Raw genomic sequence first — 16,419 nt, 5'->3', positions numbered from 1 at the left:
CCCCCCTCCCCCTTTGTCTCATCCCCTCCCCCTCTGTCTCCTTGCCCTTTCCTGTCTCATCCCCCCTCCCCCTCTTCCCTTCCCCCCTTCCGTCTCATCCTCCAGACTGCAGCCCAAGGTCTGGACTTTGACCGAAATGGTCCCCAGAGATGTCCTTTTGGGGTTTCTTCCAGGCGATTATTTTTTCTCTTTGCACTTCGCCTTCTGTACCTAAGAGATCTGGACAAAATTCCTGTTAATTTGCTAGGAATAATACATAGATTTATAACGAATTCAAGCACCCTCACAACTCTGGGATCCCCGTTTTAGAGCTGAAGATGCGGAGACTGTGACGTGGGTCACACAGCTGGTAAATAGCCAGGCTGGATTTGAACTCAAGTCTTCCTGACTCCAGGCCCAGTCCTGGATGCCTTGTGCCTCCTGTCAGTCCAGGCACCCTTCAGATTTCTTTCCTTGATCTGTTTTCTCATTCAGTTGTTTTGCCATGAAATTTTGCTCTCACTTGGACAAGGTTTGCTTGGTACCTCTTTTGCCAAACTCTGAATTCCCTGTCCAGTTCTTTCTTCCCTAGTCCTCATGTCTTTTCCTCTTTCCTCCCTCTAGCACTATCTAATTTGTGAAAAACGTTTTTGAATTTTCATAAAGAATCCTTGCTTCATCTCTTTTAACAATTCTAGTTGAAATTTGTGCCCAGGCTGATTTTTTTTGAGTGTTGGCTTATAGCTGTTTTGGAGTCATTCTCTCCTTCTGCACGTGTAGTCAGCACCCCTGCTTTATGGTGCAGGTCTTTTTTGTGTTTCCTCATTCTCCCACCCTACTCCCTGACTTCAGACTTTATAATTGGCTCTAGACTCTGCACTTCTGGAGGGAACACCAGGATTGGTGCTGAGTGTGGTGTTATTGTAGATCCAGCTCTGGCTGTTCATCTATAAGCCTTCAGTGCTCCCCAGATGTCTGATCCAGAACAAGGTCTGATCACTTACTTCACCCCGAACCCCACCCCAGTCTCAGCTCTACAACTTCCTGACGTGGGTTTGGGTCTGAGCCATAGGCCTTAGAGTGGCAGTAGACTGCGGCTGGACTCAGCTACCGTCAGCCAGCTGGGAAGTCGTCTGGTTCAAAGGGACAGAACTCTAGGCTACCTTTCAGTGAGGGGTTCCTGCCCGGGTATTCCTAGGAGGGCTTGGGTCTGGACTAGAGGCTGGAACCGAGAACCTCCTTAAGGCTTTTGATTATTTTTTAATTATTTTTTTGTCTTTTTCCAGAATTTATATATCTTTAGTTTTCAACATTCATTTCCACACAATTTTGAGTTCCATATTTTCTCCCCGTCTCTCCCTTACCCCCCACCACAGGATGGCCAGCATATTGATTACTCCTTCCCCCAGTCTGCCCTCTCATATGTCCCCTCTCATCTCTCCCCTTTTCCCTTCCCCCTTACTGTCTTGTAGGGCAAGATGGATTTCTATACCTCACTGCCTGTATATCTTATTTCCCAGTTGCATATAAAAACAATTTTTTTAACATTTGTTTTTTGAAACTTTGAGTTCCATATTCTCTCCTTCTTCCCTCCTCACCCACCCCCATTGAGAAGACAAGCAATTCAATATAGGTTATACATGTGTAGTGATACAAAATATTTCTATACTAGTCATATTGTGAAGGACTATATTTCCCTCCCTCCTGTCCCACCCCCCATTTATTCTATCTCCTCTGACCCTGTCCCTTTTCAAGAATGTTTGCTTCTGACGATCCTGACCCCCAGTCTTCCCTCCCTTCGATCATCCCCCGTCTTATCCCCTTGTCCCCTATTTTCCCGTAGGCTAAGATACCCAAATGAGTGTGTATGTTATTCCCTCCTTAAGCCAAATTCAATGAGAGTAAGGTTGACTCCTTCCCTTTCACTTTCCTGCTCTTCCCCTCCATTGTGACAGTTTTCTCTTGTCTCTTTTATATGAGATAATTTACCCTAATCTCTCTCTCCCTTTTTCCTTCTCTCACTATATTCCTCTAACACCTCTGAATTTTGTTTTATAGATATCATCCCTTCATATTCAACTCACCCGGTGCTCTTTGTCCATATATACGTATGCACAGACATTTATATATACACATATGTGCATGTACATACACAAACATGCATATACATATATGTATATAGCTATATATACACATACCCATATCTATATGTATCCATAGAAACATACTATATGTGTATGTGTATGTGTGTGTTTGTACACACACACACACACACATATTTCCTTCAGCCTAATATTGAGAAAAGTCTCATGAGTTACAAATATCATCTTTCCATGTAGGAATATAAACAGTTCAACTTTAATAAGTGCCTTATGACTTCTTTTTCCTGTTTACCTTCTCATGCTTTTCTTGATTCTTGTATTTGAAAGTCAAATTTTCTGTTCAGCTCTGGTCTTTTCATCAAGAATGCTTGAACATCCTCTATTTCATTGAATTTCCATATTTTCCCCTGAAGTATTATACTCAGTTTTGCTGGGTAGGTGATTCTTTGGCCCCCAGAATATCATATTCCAAGCCCTCTGATTCCTTAATGTAGAAGCTGCCAGATCTTGTGTTATGTTTGTGTTTCCACGCTACCCTAATTGTTTCTTCCTGAGTGCTTGTAATATTTTCTCTTTGAGTTGGTGTAATGGTAAGGGAATTTAAAGATCTTCCCTGCCCCTTAATGAGCCTCACTTGGAGCTCCACAAGGGGACGCTTGTTTTTCAGGAGAGCCCACACCTTTTGTTACCTTGTAACTAGGCAGTGGGTCAGGAAGGTTGAGATGCCCTCTGACCCAGGAGAAGGCTATATATACTCTGAGGTGAGGTTTGGCTTTGAGGCTCACTTATGGGCAGACTTGTGTGATTTGGCCACATGAGACTCTGGGCAGCTGTTGAGCCCCCCAGCTTTCAAAACCCAGATATTGTTGCTTCTCTCTGTGGTAACTAACTATGAATGTATGCAATGGTCAGACAGCTAGAAGCCCTGTCTGTTGGTATGTTGAATTGTGTTATTTTCTCTGTCTGTATTTTTTTTGTCTGCTTGTAATTTCTGTTTTTATTTTCTGAAGTTCAGGGTTCTGACTTTTCCCCTGAATTAAGTGAACGATATATATATTTGATTAAAGTAAGATTGTTATTCCCTTTTGAGTTGCTTTCCTTTAGAAAAGGAGATCAAAGAACCTATGCTGGCAGCCATCCTGGGGATGCTAGGGTGCTTGTCGTTACACCTGGGCACTCTAGAATTTGGCTATAATATTCCTACGAGTTTTCTTTTGGGGATCTTTTTCAAGAAGCAATCAGTAGCTTCTTTCTATTTCCATTTTACCCTCTGGTTCTAGAATATCAGGGCAGTTTTCTTTGGTAATTGCTTGAAGGATAATTTCTAGACTTTTTTTTTTATCATGATGTTCAGGTAGTCCAATAATTTTAAAATGATCTCTCCTAGATCTATTTTCCAGGTCAGTTGTTTTTCCAGTAAGTTATTTCACATTGTCTTCTATTTTTTCATTCTTTTGGTTTTGTTTTATAATTTCTTGTTTTCTCATAAAGTCATTAGCTTTCATGTGCTCCATTCTAATTTTGAGCAGTTATCTTCTTCAGTGAGCTTTTGGACTTGCATTTCCATTTGGCTAATTCTGCTTTTTAAGGCATTCTTCTCTTGACTTTTTGGGCCTCCTTTGCCATTTGAGTGAGTCTATTTTTTGTTTATTTTCTTCAGGGTTTGTTTGTTTTTTTTGGTGTCTCTTTTAGCAAGCTATTGATTCATTTTTTCGTGATTTTCTTGCATCACTCTCATTTCTCTTCCCAGTTTTTCCTCTCCTTCTCTTACTGGATTTTCACAATCCCTCTGGAGCTCCTCCATGGCCTGTGGCCGATTCACATGTTTCTTGGTGGGTTTTGATGCAGGAGTTCTGACTTTGCTGTCTTCTGGTTCTGTGTTTTGATCCTCTTTGTTAGGAAAGAAAAATTCTAGAGTCTGATTTCCCTCTGTTTGTTCATTTCCCAGCCAGTGACTTGACTTCTGAGCTCTTTGCCAAAGTGGGGCTCTGCTTCTGGAGAGGAGGGTGCGCTGTCCTAGATCACTGGGGTTTTGTACAGCTGTTGTCAGAGCTGCTTCTGGGCACCTGTGAATTTTCAGTTCTTCTAAGGTGGTGTGATCAAAGGAGAGGTGTTTACTACTCCCCTGGCCTGTGCTCTGGTCTGTGAGTGCCTCCGAGCTGTGAGGAGGACTTCCTCTCCACAGCTGTCACTGGTTCTGCCACTGCAGCACTCCTCACCCCAGATCCAAGCAGGGCAGAGCAAGAGCAATTGCCTTCTGAGCACCTGCTTGAGCCTCCCACCATCTGTGGGCCTGGAGCTCCAGAAGCTGCTGCTGCCGCCCCACCTCCCCGGCCCGAGGCCGAGCCCTGTTCTTCTCTCACTCAGCTCCAGCACTTTCCCCTCTGACCTTTTACTTTGCCTTTGGTGCTTGTGGGTTGAGACATCTGTAAACCACCACAGCTGCCAGTGATTCAGTCCCCGGAGGTCTGCTCCAGCCAGGTCTGCGCCGGTGTGGCCCTTGTGGTCCTGCGCCCCACTCTTAGCCCAATGTGATAGGCCCTTCCTGCCAGCCTGCCAGGCTGTCCTCAGCTGTTTCACTGTGTCATTCTGTGGGTTCTGTAACTCCAAGATTTGTTTAGAGTCATTTTTTACAGGTATTTGGACGAGTTTGGGCGAAGAGCTCAAGCAGGCTCCTGCTTTACTCCGCCATCCTGGCTCTGCCCCCATCCTGAAGGCTCTTAAGCTGCTCTCCTGTTCCTCCTGGGTCTTCTCCCCTCCAGGATGCACCTTCCAGGTCCTTCAGCTGATGCTCTGGAGGCCCCTCCCTGTCCTCTGCTGGTTCTCTGGCTCCTCCAGAGTGCCCTGGGGACTTAGTCCAGAACACAGGACCCCAGACATGGTCCTCCATCAGTCCACAGCCTAGGGCCTGTGACTGCCCCTTTCGCTGGTGCCCTTGGGTGCAGGTCCTTTCCTCAGGCTGCTCTGGAACTGAGCAGTGAGCCACTGAATGGTGGGTTGGCATCGCTCCTGGCACCCTGCACTAGGCACAGCCTTCAATCCTGGGCCCTTGTGTTCACAGATCTCTCTGTCTTTTTGGCTCCACTCTGTAAAGTGCTTTGCAAACTTGAAAGTGCACTATAAATGCTGCTGTTAATTAGTGTTAAGTACAAGGTGATAGAGGTGTGTCTGGACCCAGGGTGGGAGGTCTTAGTAGACTGCAGACTCATGAGGCAGCCAAGGGGGCTGGAGGGTGTGGTGTCCATGACTGGGGAGTGACCAGCTTCTGGTCTCTGCCCTGGTCAGCCCACATCTGGACTTCTTTGTCCAGTGCTGGTCACGGGGAGCTCCCGAATGAGCCAGAGAGCAGGTGCAGGGGGCAGCCAGGGCAGGGAGAGGCCTGTAGAGCATCAGCTGAAGAGGAAGGGGGTGGCATGTTGAGGGACACAGGCTACCTTGGTCTGCCTTCACAGGTGGCTGCTTTCACGTTAGAGAGAGAACCGGCTTGTTCTCTTGGCCCTAGGAGTTGCTGAGAAGCATGTTTTGACTTCTAAGAACCTTCCTCACAACTGGAGCTGTCCCATGGTGGACTGGGGTGTTTGAGCTCCTAGCAGGTCACCCTTGTAAGGCAGCTGAGCTCATGCTGGGGATGGTGGAAGCGGGAGTCTTGTTCCATGGAGGCTGGGCCAGGCAGCCCTTAGGGCCTTTGATTGAGTTTTCTCTGTACGATGGAGGTGTTGAATATTTGCAATTCTTGGCCTCATTAGGCTGCTGGGAGTTAAGAATAACCGAGGAGAGTCACAAAAACCTCTCCTTTTGTCCATGATTCTGAGTTGAGACAACCTTGGCCTCAGAGAGAGCCAATTGGCCCATGACGCCCTGAATTCTGAACTTGACAGGAGCTCCTTGTGATCCCCACCAGCTTCCCCTCCTCCTGTGGGCCCCAGGTGAGCACACCTGCATTTGGTGTTTCAGGAATCTGTGAGCTTCAATGACGTGGCTGTGGACTTCACCCCGGAGGAGTGGGGGTGCCTGTGCCCTCTTCAGAAGGAGATGTACCGTGAAGTCATGCTGGAGAACTATCGCAATCTGGTCTGCCTGGGTGAGGATGCGGGCCATGCTCGGCCCTGAGGCGGAGGTGGGAGGAGGGGTTCTCTCTTAGGAGATGGTGTCCGGCTTCTCTGGCTACTCTCATCTGCCATCCGGAGCCCAGAGGGGCCTGTTCTTTCGGTGCTCTAGAGGGGGGCTCTTTGGGCTGCCCAAAGCTGTTCTCAGTATTGGATGGATTGAATGGATGGAGGGCCTTTGCTTTGTGCTTCTGAAACCTGACTGCTGGACAGTGTTGTCTCTGAGGCTGCCCCTCCCCCAGGCCCACAATTCACCCTCATCGTCCCTGGAGTCTGAAGATATCACAGTCCCTGTCCTCTAAGCAGGGGCCAGGATCCCACCAGTCCCCCCGGCTTCCAAACACATCATCCAACGGGTCCTTCAGTAACCTCTGTATCTTCCTCTTGGCCTTCCCAGCAGAACCTTGTTCTCCCAGAAGGAGGAAGGGACTTAAACGGAATCCCGAAGAGGCCCTCTTTTCATAAGTCTTGTGTGTTTTCACTTAATAGGCCTTGCTGTTTCCAAGCCAGATGTGATCTGCCAGTTGGAGAGAGGGGAAGCCCCTAGCTCACCAGGGGGAGACATTTTCAAGAGTGGCTATGCAGGTGAGTGACTGAAAGAAGCTTGGGCCAGTGAGTCATGGCAGCCATCAGCTCTGTTGTCACTCCTTGGGGGCAGGACTTGTACATGAGTGGCCAGGCATGTGTCCTGCAAGCTCTCCAGGCATGTGAGGGATGGCATTCCCCCTGGATGGGCAGATCTGGCAATGCTGAGGCTATCATCCGTGCTTTTCTGGAGCCTGCACACAGTAGGTCTTTGAGTGGCCTCTCTTCATAGAGAGCATGGGGCATTATGGACTCCCATCATGGGACAGTTTGAGACTGGGTCAGTGACCACTCATCCAGGAGACAGGGCCAGCTTGCGAACTAGAAAGCTTTGCAGTCAGGATCTCAGAGCTGAGAGGAAGCCATAGGACGAGCCTCTCGGGAGCATCCGTGGACAGTGCCGTCATATTGACTGCCACCCAGCTTCTGTGGGAAGTAGGACAACACACAAAAGGCACTGAAAAGTGGAATTGTTGGGGGGAGAGAGAGGAGCTAGTCGGGGGGCTTCCTGGCCTGGTCCTGGTTTGGACTGATGGTGTGGAGGCTTCCTCAGATGGAGGGTCAGAGAAGAACTCACCAGTCAGAGGGAGAAGCCATGCAGGGGCTGAGAAGGCCTCTGGCCTAGTCTTGTGCAACCTCAGCAGGTGACTAGGAGAGCTGCTTGAACCTTAAACGACGTGCCTAGACCAGCAATATGTAGAGGAACAGATAGATCAGAGTCCAGTTCAGTGCCCCCCGCAGAGGAGAAATGAATGGACACCCTTGGGGCCCTTCTCCTGCTTCCCTCCAGGCAGGAATCAAAGTGACCTTTGGAAAGGGATGGGCCAGATTCCAGAAGGGGAGATTCCTGCCTCTCCTGCCCAAGAGCCAGATCCAGACAAACCATGTGGACATGCACATCTCACACACACACACGTGCACACACACACACACACCACCCCCAACACCTATGTGCCTACCTTCATCCCCTTCCAGCCCTACCATTGTTCAGGACTCATTGCTGCAGCAGTAGACTTCCTGTAGCTTCTGCCATCGGTTCTTCATGCTACATTTTGGAATTTCACCAAATAAAGAACATGGAACATAGGTGTTCTCCTGGGGCTGCTGCTGGTGGCTCTCAGAGGCCTGACCTGCCTTCAGCTCTGCCCGTGAGCTGGCCAGGGCCTGGCGCTCTCCACACCTGGTGGTTTCGGGGGCGGAAGGTTGTCCAAAGTCTCTTCCCCATTTCCAGTTGACTCAGTGACCAGTGATTTTGAAAAGGAATTGTACTTTGGAGTCCTTTTATTCTGAGGGTGCTTTTAAACCTCGATAACTAAAGCAGTTTTGATTGAATTTGATGGTTTAAGAAGAGAAAGACCTGGAATCTCTCAGCCTAAGCCAGACATGGGCCTCACCCCTAAGAGGCTGCTCAGCGTCTTCATGGTGGCTGCACTTGTAGGCATGCCTGACCTCCAGGGGTGAGGTCTTAGATGACATTGCCTCAGCCCCCAAAGCAATCTATGCCCTGGTTTTCTCATTTCGCAAAGAATAACTGACCCCCCAAAAAAGGGTAAATTAGAACATTAGAACCCTTTTTGTGATTTACAAGTGACCCTAAAACTGTGAAGTCTAGTCATTTGCAAGAAATCTGTCATGGTCCTCCTTAATCCTCATCCCCTCCCCTGAAACTAACCCCAGTTCATCCTTTCTCTGTCTGGCTTGCTCACAGCTGTGTGCCTATTGTCTCCCCAGTTAGTCTGGGTATCTCTTGTGCATTTATTTGTATCCTTGGCACTTAATTTAGAGCCTGGTATATAGTTGGTGCTTAATATATGCTTGTTGCCTATATAACTTCTGGCCAGGATAGGCCTGAGAAAGCAGGAGCTACCTTTCTTCCAGCTGGGGAAACAGGAGTTTTTAATATGGTTTTTCCCCCCCCAGATTGGGGGATAGGGCCTAATGCCAAACAGTCGGCGCCAAAGCTTGGCACATTTCTGGAAAAATCAGCCCTGGAACAGCTCACAAGGGATCATTTCTGCAGGTCCAAGTGCGAAGAAGCTTTAGAGCATGATGGCAGGTATGAAGGAGGAAAACTTAGTACTCTCTATGTTTCATTGTCAGCTTTATCAGAGCTGTGTGTGTGTCTTTGTGTGTGTGTGTCTGTGTGTTTGTGTATGTGTGTGTCTTTGTGTATGTGTGTGTGTCTTTGTGTGTGTGCATAACAACATAATTATAAGCATTGATGCTTGAAGGGAGATTGAAAAGCCACAGTTTTAATTGAAATTCTCCATCCCCAAGCAGATTCTTTTTATATTTTAAGTATTCAGAAACAGAAACCATTCCACAGTTAAGTTTGTAAACAAAGAAAGAGAGCATAGGTAACAGTCTTTAATTCATCAAAAAATAGAATCCTAACTTAAAATATCCCAAGAACCTAGGGAGTCATTTTCTTCATGTATTCAGTCCAGTCAAGAGTAGGGAAAGGAGGACTGCTTTCATCTGGATGGGTCAAAGTTGCACCTGCCCTTATCAGGTCACAGCCTTAAGTCTTCTCCAGAGGGATCAGAGTTCCTCCCTAAACTTTGACTTACAGTACTTTCTTTTTGAACATGAGTTCCTAACCTGGTATCTGTAAACTTATTTTTAAGAATATGTTGATAACCGTATAATAATATCATTGATTCCCTTTGTAGTCCCAGGTATTTTATTTTGTACATTTAAAAACGTGATTCCGGGAAGGAGTTTCAAGCTTCCCCAGACTGCCATAGGGGTTCAACGTACAAAAAAAGGCTAAGAACCTCTGCTTCAGAAACTGGTTAGGACTTTCTGGCTAGGATCCTGTCTCCTTGGCATTTGACTAAATATTTAAAAGGTTTGCTAGATGAGTCCAAAGCCTTTCAGTCAGACCCTGAAAAAAAAAAAAAAGGTTTTCTTAATATGTCTGAAAGAAGGAACCCAGGGTGTCTTTGTATGCTTCCAAAAAGAAGAGGCGTCCCAAGAAATTTGTTATAGGAAATCAAATATCCTATCATTCCTTTATCTTCAGGAAAAATCCCAAGAAAGTAAGGGCCTGCAAAAGGATGCCTGAAACCAAAATCTATGGCCAGGTCTCCTTCCTCAACAAAGAGTGTCTGTAGGGAGGAGCTACATGACTTTGGTTCCTAGAGAGATAATTATTGAGTCTGATTTCTCCCTGCTTCTTTACAGAGGTAGAGGATCTTGAGTGTGGAACACTGCATCTGAGTCATTTAATATATTAATTCGTTTTGTGGAATTTGTTTTCTTCTTTCTTATAAGGGATGATTCTCTAGGAAGAGGGTTGGAAGGGATACAGTCGGAAACATAAGTGATGAAAAATAACACTGGAGATTTAAAGCGATATAAAAATCACTTTTAAAAGTTAGAGTATTCAATTTAGGCCTTTGCAAACATAAAAGAGTCTGCTCCAAGTAATTATTTTTCAAGACTAATGAATATTTTACATAATTGAGTTATAATCCAAACTGTTGAGCGTTATAGGATACATACATAAGTTTTAAATGTTATAAAAGTATGAAAGCTTTTAACCACAATTCATCCATTCCCTTTGCAGAATTCATACTTCTGAGAAGCCCTATAAATGTAAGCAATATGAGAACACTTTCCACAAGAGCTCACAACTTACTGTACATCAGAAAATCCAAACTAGCAAGAAACTTCATGAATGTCATGAATGTGGGAAGACCTTCAGTGTGAGAACAGGTCTTACACGACATCAGAGAATTCATACTAGAGAGAAACCTTATGAATGCAGTGAATGTTTGAAGGCCTTCAATCAGCGTTCACACCTTACTCAACATCAGAGACTTCATACAGGAGAAAGACCTTATGAATGTAATGAATGTGGGAAGGCCTTCATTGTGAAGACAGGACTTATTCAGCATCAGACAACTCATACTGGAGAGAGACCTTATGAATGTAATCAGTGTGGAAAGGGCTTCAGTTTGAGGACAGATCTTACTCGACATCAGAAACTTCATACCAGAGAGAAACCTTATGAATGTTTTGAATGTGGGAAGGCTTTCCACTGGAGCTCACACCTTACTCAACATCAAAGAATTCATACTGGAGAGAAACCTTATGAATGCAAGGAATGTGGGAAGGCTTTTCACCAGAGGTCGAGCCTTAATGAACATCAGAGAATCCATACTGGAGAGAAACCTTATGAGTGTAACGAATGTGGGAAGGCCTTCAGTAGAAGCTCACGACTCACTGTACATCAGAGAATTCATACTGGAGAGAAGCCGTATGAATGTAGTGACTGTGGGAAGGCCTTTAGCAAGAGCTCTCAACTTATTGTACATAAAAGAATTCATACTGGAGAGAAGCCTTATGAGTGTAATGAATGTGCAAAGGCTTTCAGAAGTAGCTCAGGACTTATCCAACATCAGGCTACTCATACTGGGGAGAAGCCTTATGAATGTAGTGACTGTGGGAAGCCCTTCAGCCATAGCTCACATCTTATTGTACATCAGAGAATTCACACAGGAGAGAAACCATATGAATGTCATGAATGTGGGAAGGCTTTCCGTTTGAAGACAAGCCTTACTCTGCATAAGAGAATTCATACTGGAGAGAAACCTTTTGAATGTAATGAATGTGGAAAGACCTTCAGCGTGAGGAAACGTCTTACTTTACATAAGAGAATTCATAGCCGAGAGAAAACTTTGGAATATTTAGAATGTGAGAGGACCTTCCGTGGGACATCACAGCTTACTCTACAGGAGAGAATTCATATTGGAGAGAAGCGATTTGAGTGTTTTGAATGTGGAAAAGCCTTCCATGGAAGCTCACAGCTTACTCTACATTGGAGGATTCATACTGGAGAGAAACCTTTTGACTGCAATGCCTGTGGCAAGGCCTTCAGGCAGAGATCACAGCTCACTGTACATCAGAAAATTCATACTGGAGAGAAACCTTACAGATGCACTGAATGTGGGAAGGCCTTCATCCGCACAACAGATCTCACTCGGCATCAGAGAACTCATACGGGGGAGAAGCCTTATGAGTGTAATGAATGTGGGAAAGCCTTTAGCCAGAGGTCACAACTTACTGTCCATCAGAGAATTCATTCTGGAGAGAAACCTTATGAATGTAAAGAGTGTGGGAAGGCCTTCAGTCAGAGATCCCAACTCATTGTACATCAAAGAATTCATACAAAAAAGAAACCTTATTCTCTTTTATCTTCTTTCAGCAATTAAGTATCTGACACCAAGTCCCTGTACGTCCATGTGTTCCCCTCCTTCTTTCTCTTTAGCTTATCACAGTTAAAAGTTTTTCTTCCTGCATCTTTAATTGTATTTTCTCTGTTTTTTTTTTCTCATACTCATTAAATGGATTGTTCTCCAAGATTCTGTCCTGGACACTCCCCTCTTGTCTTTATACTCTCTCTGTTGTGAATCTCCCTCAGCCCTGTTTGGGAACTAACTAGCAGGTTAAAAAAACACAACCAACCTCTTGGAAATTAGTAAAAGCCACGTGAATAAAGTGTGAAAGGCACGGGGTCCCAAGCGGCCCTGGGCTGGGCCCTTTCCCACTTTGCAATGGCCTCTAGCTTCAGAATCTGTCAGGATTTTCCCTCATTTTTATTTTCTTGGCGTTGGGGGAGAAAGGCGTAGAGATGGGGTGGTGACTGTTATGACAGTGAGGAGGTTCTTTGGTCCCGCCCGGTAAGTCCCCTGCAGAAGTCATTCTCTTCCCGGCATCTCCGTTACCGCCAAGGACAGTCACCTAGGCTTGCCGTCTCAGTGCCATCCTCATCCCCTCCCTTGCCAAACCTGTCGTTCTTTCGCTACAACTCTGGCATTTGTCCCCTTCTCTCCACTCTCATGACCACTACCCTAATCCAGGCCCTGGTCACCTTCCTCCCGGATAATTGCAATAGTCTCACACAGGGATGGGGAACCTGTGGCCTCAAGGGCGGCCCTTTGACGGAATCCAAACTTCACAGAACAAATCTCCTTCATAAAATGATCTGTAAAACTCAGGAAAAGGCCACGCCCAAGGACTAGAAGGCCACAGGTGGCTCCGAGGCCACAGCTCTGGCTTAGATTTTGGTCATGCTGTCCTAAGTATACTGGTCCACCTTCCACACAACTGCCAAGCACAGGTGTGAGTGTGCCCAACGTCTACCCCCTGGTCCATCCCAGCTTCCTCTAAGATCGGATGCAAAAGCCTTTGTTTGACCTTTACGAACCTGACGCCGAACCTGACTCCTTCCTGCCTTTCTCATCGTACACTTGACTCCCCTCCAAGTTCTTCTTGCTGTCCCTTAAACACAAGATCTTTTGTCCCCACCCCTTTATACCGCCTTTTTCTCAGGCTGGGAAGGCTTTCCCTACTGTCCCCTGACCCTACCCTCATTTCCTGTAAAGATCAGCTGGAGGGATGTCTTGGTCCCCCAGGCTCTCGTACCTTCCCCTACAAGGCTATACTCTCATCATGGGTATTTATATTGTACCCATGTCTCCCACACTGGAATGTTGGCTCCTTCAGGGTAGGGCCGGTTTTGGTATGGACTGGCAGGTAGCAAGCAGGTTTTTAAATGCTTCTTAATATTACAGTGAATCAAAATGGTAATCACTCAATGGAATTAATACACGATCCAGGCCTTTTTCACATCCAAAACTAATGCCGGTCCCCCTTTCCCCTCCGTCATGCCTGCCTTTTCTGCATTAAATGTTGCTATCTGGGGTGACAGCTGCACAGCTCTGAAACCATCAGAGGATGGGCACATAAACCTCCGGGACAGCCTCCTGCCTTCTTCATGGCAGCCCTTTCTGCAGGTGGACTTGCTCCAGTCTCGGCTCTCAGCTTCGCTATTTCTGTCCAAGGTGATGCCATCACTCCAGGCTCTCGGGGTCCCAAACCCCAGGATGCCCTCTCCCCGAGTCGCCGCACCCAGCCGGCTGCACTTCCCTGTCGGCCGGCCCGGCACCACCACTCCTGGCCTGATCCCCCGCGCCCCTCGCGAGGGAGAGGCGCCTCTGCTCAGCCTTCACAGCCCTTGACCATCAGACTTGAGGGGCCATCAGGCCTCTGTTGCCGGAGCCTGCACGCAGCAGGGGGTCTGGCTGGCTCCTGAAGCTCTTCGCACTTTGGCGAAGCCTTCAGAGACATCCTCAGAGGGTGCAAAAGAGATCTATTGGATTTCGTTTCCCAATGAACAAAAATAGAGTTTCTCTGCCCTATTTGGCGTTTTGGCTCCTCAGTGCAAAATCCAATCTGCTGAAAGTAAACTGAACAAATAAACTGATGCCAGGACGACGAACCAGGTCCTGAGAAGCGTCCTGCCCCGGCCGCCGGGACCCTGGAGGGAAGGAAACCCAGCCCAGCCGCAGGGAGCCGGCGCCGGGTTAAGGCAGCCTCACCTAACCGTAACCACTGAATAGGCGCTGCCCCAGCAAGCGGGGACAGGGAAAGACCTCAGCGTGGCCAGGCCAGGGCCCGCACGCGTGGGGCCACCCCCAGCCGTCCTGATCTGCCCCTGGCGCTGGGCCCGGAGGTGCCCGTGCAGCCCTGCCACTCTACGAGACAAGTCACGGGCAGGTCCCGGCATCAGCTCCCAGCGGGGTCCTCAGCGAGCACCGGGGTCTATGGAGCCCAGATTGGGGGAAGCCAGTGCGGGCGGCTGAGGCGCGGCCAGGTGTGCCGCGGGGTGCTGAGGCTGTGTGGAGGCGGGGCCGCACCGCAGGGGGGGAGGGGAAGGGGAAGAGGCCGCACCGCAGGGGGAGGGGAAGGGGAAGGGGCCGCACCACAGAAGGGGGAGAGGCAGCGGGGTGGGAGCGGGTGCGCCTGAAGTCATCCTGCAATGGATCAGGGGGGCGGGGCTCGGGAGGACCCTGTAGGGCGAACCCGGCTCCTCCAGGGTCAAGGTGGGCCGAGGAGGAGAGCGCGGCCACAGCGGAAGGAAACCAATGGCATGGAAAGACGGTAGAGATGTAGACCAGGCTGAGGGTCTAACCCGGGGCTAATGCACCTAAATGGCGCTTGGAGATGCGGCGGGTTGGCCCAAGTCGCACCCTTGGCCGAGCCTCCGGAACCTCCTGTACACAGCAGGCGCTTACTCAATGCTTGCGAGCCCCGCCCCGCTCCTTCGCTCTCCTGCTCCTCTCCCTGGGATGGGGGATGGGGTCCGGCGCAAGCCCAGGTCTAGCAAGCCCAGCGGCTCGCCCTCCTCCTGCCCACTGAGACTCCGGACTACATTTCCCAGAAGGCCTTGAGAGCGCGGCTGCCGGCCTCCCGGCGCGGTTCCGGTGCCTCAACACCCCTCCCCCCTATTACGTAACTTCCGCCCCTCCGTCCTGGGCGCAGGCTCGTGGCGCCCTCAGCTCGGTTCCTTCAGCCGCCGCCCTAGCCAGGGTCTGAACCACACGTCCTGGGCCCGGGTGAGCGAGAGCGGGGGCCGAGCGGAGACCGGAGGAGGCGGGGCCGGGATCCTCCTGGGAGTGAGGGGGGAGGGAAGGAGGAGAAGCGGACGCGCTGATTGGTTTGCTAGAAGGGGTGTGAAGCTAGGAAGCCAATCAGCGGCAGGGCCTCCCCCTCCCTCCCCCCCCGCGACTGGTTTTTGGGGGTGGGGGCCCTGGAACGGGTTGCGCATGCGCAGATCTCTCCCCTTCCGCCTTAGGGACTGGCCCCTAAGAATGCGTATGGGGGCGTGGCCTCTCGGGGCCCCGCCCCAAGTCAGCACGTGCTCACGATTTTCTTTCCCTCCCCAGCTAGGCCTCCAAGTTCTGTTCTCTGGCCTAGAGAGGAGAGAGGCATGGCCCTGAGGCCCCAGGTGAGCGGCCAGCAGGGGGCGCCCCGCACTGGGGCGCCGCGGGGGTCCGGGTCCCTGGTGTTTGGGGGGCCGGGGCTCTCAGCCGGCCGCGCTTGGTCTTGCAGGGCCCGGTGACCTTCCAGGACGTGGCCGTGACCTTCACCCCCGAGGAGTGGGTGCGCCTGGCCGCCCCCCAGAAGGAGCTGTACCGGGAGGTGATGCTGGAGAACTTCGGGCACCTGGTGTGCCTGGGTGAGGAGCCGGCCGCCCCCATTCTAAGAACGCGGGGGGGGGGGGGCGGGGGAGGGCGTGGCCTGCTCCCTCCTCCCCCCCTCCCCAGAGACCAGGGCAGGACCAGGGCCAGCTCCCGGGACTTCTCTGACCCGGGGTCTCTTCCTCTCACAGGCCTGGCCCTTTCCAAGCCGGACGTGATCTGCCAGCTGGAGAGAGGGGAGGCCCCCTGGACGGAAGGGGGGGCCGGCCTCCGGAGGCCGAGGGCAGGTGAGCGGTGGGGGCGCCCTGGGCCAGGAGGCAGCCCGGAGCCCAGGCCGGGGTGGGGGCCTTCCCTCTGCCCTTGTGAGCTGGCTGTGCCCGCAGATGTGAGCGTGTGTGAATCTGTGAGAGTGTGTGCATGAGTATGTGTGTGTCTGTGAGTCTGGGAATGTGTGACTGTGTGCGTGTGTGTGTGTGACTGAGTCTGCGTGTGTACGTGTGTGACTGAGTCTGCGTGTGTATGTGTGTGGCAGTGTATGAGTGTGTGTGTGACTGAGTCTGTGAGCATGTACGTGTGTGACAGTGTATGAGTATGTGCATGTGTGTGTGACTGAGTCTGTGAGCATGTATGTGTGACTGTGAGTGTGTGTGTGACTGA

General features: G+C 49.6%; 1 protein-coding gene and 1 long non-coding RNA gene across 3 annotated transcripts in view; one reads left to right on the top strand and one right to left on the bottom strand.

The window, feature by feature from the left end:
• The first annotated feature begins 844 nt into the window (after positions 1 to 844).
• Positions 845 to 16,419, top strand: part of LOC138167689 (zinc finger protein 420-like) — a 48,778-nt gene continuing 33,203 nt past the window's right edge. Inside the window, exons 1-5 of one of the 2 annotated variants that reach the window (XM_069096640.1) lie at positions 845 to 969; positions 6,036 to 6,162; positions 6,677 to 6,772; positions 8,693 to 8,828; positions 10,344 to 11,901. In XM_069096640.1, coding sequence (XP_068952741.1) covers positions 6,114 to 6,162; positions 6,677 to 6,772; positions 8,693 to 8,828; positions 10,344 to 11,901 — 1,839 coding nt within the window. In that variant the 5' untranslated portion in view covers positions 845 to 969; positions 6,036 to 6,113. Of the gene's footprint in view, positions 970 to 6,035; positions 6,163 to 6,676; positions 6,773 to 8,692; positions 8,829 to 10,343; positions 11,902 to 14,614; positions 14,723 to 15,507; positions 15,570 to 15,673; positions 15,801 to 15,953; positions 16,050 to 16,419 lie in introns of those variants that run through there. The other variant, XM_069096639.1, reaches the window with a different exon arrangement.
• Positions 9,009 to 15,171, bottom strand: LOC138167712 (uncharacterized). The gene is made up of 2 exons (XR_011169948.1): positions 14,857 to 15,171; positions 9,009 to 9,659 (listed from the first exon to the last, which is right to left on the bottom strand). It is a non-coding gene; the product is annotated as an uncharacterized lncRNA (long non-coding RNA).

The sequence above is a fragment of the Petaurus breviceps genome, unplaced genomic scaffold, assembly GCF_028583685.1.
Source record: "Petaurus breviceps papuanus isolate PSGF00001 unplaced genomic scaffold, PetGlider_PUasm1.0 287, whole genome shotgun sequence".
Lineage (NCBI taxonomy): Eukaryota > Metazoa > Chordata > Mammalia > Diprotodontia > Petauridae > Petaurus > Petaurus breviceps.
The sequence above is the reverse complement of the archived record's forward strand: the minus strand, read 5'-3'. Positions and strand labels throughout refer to the sequence as shown.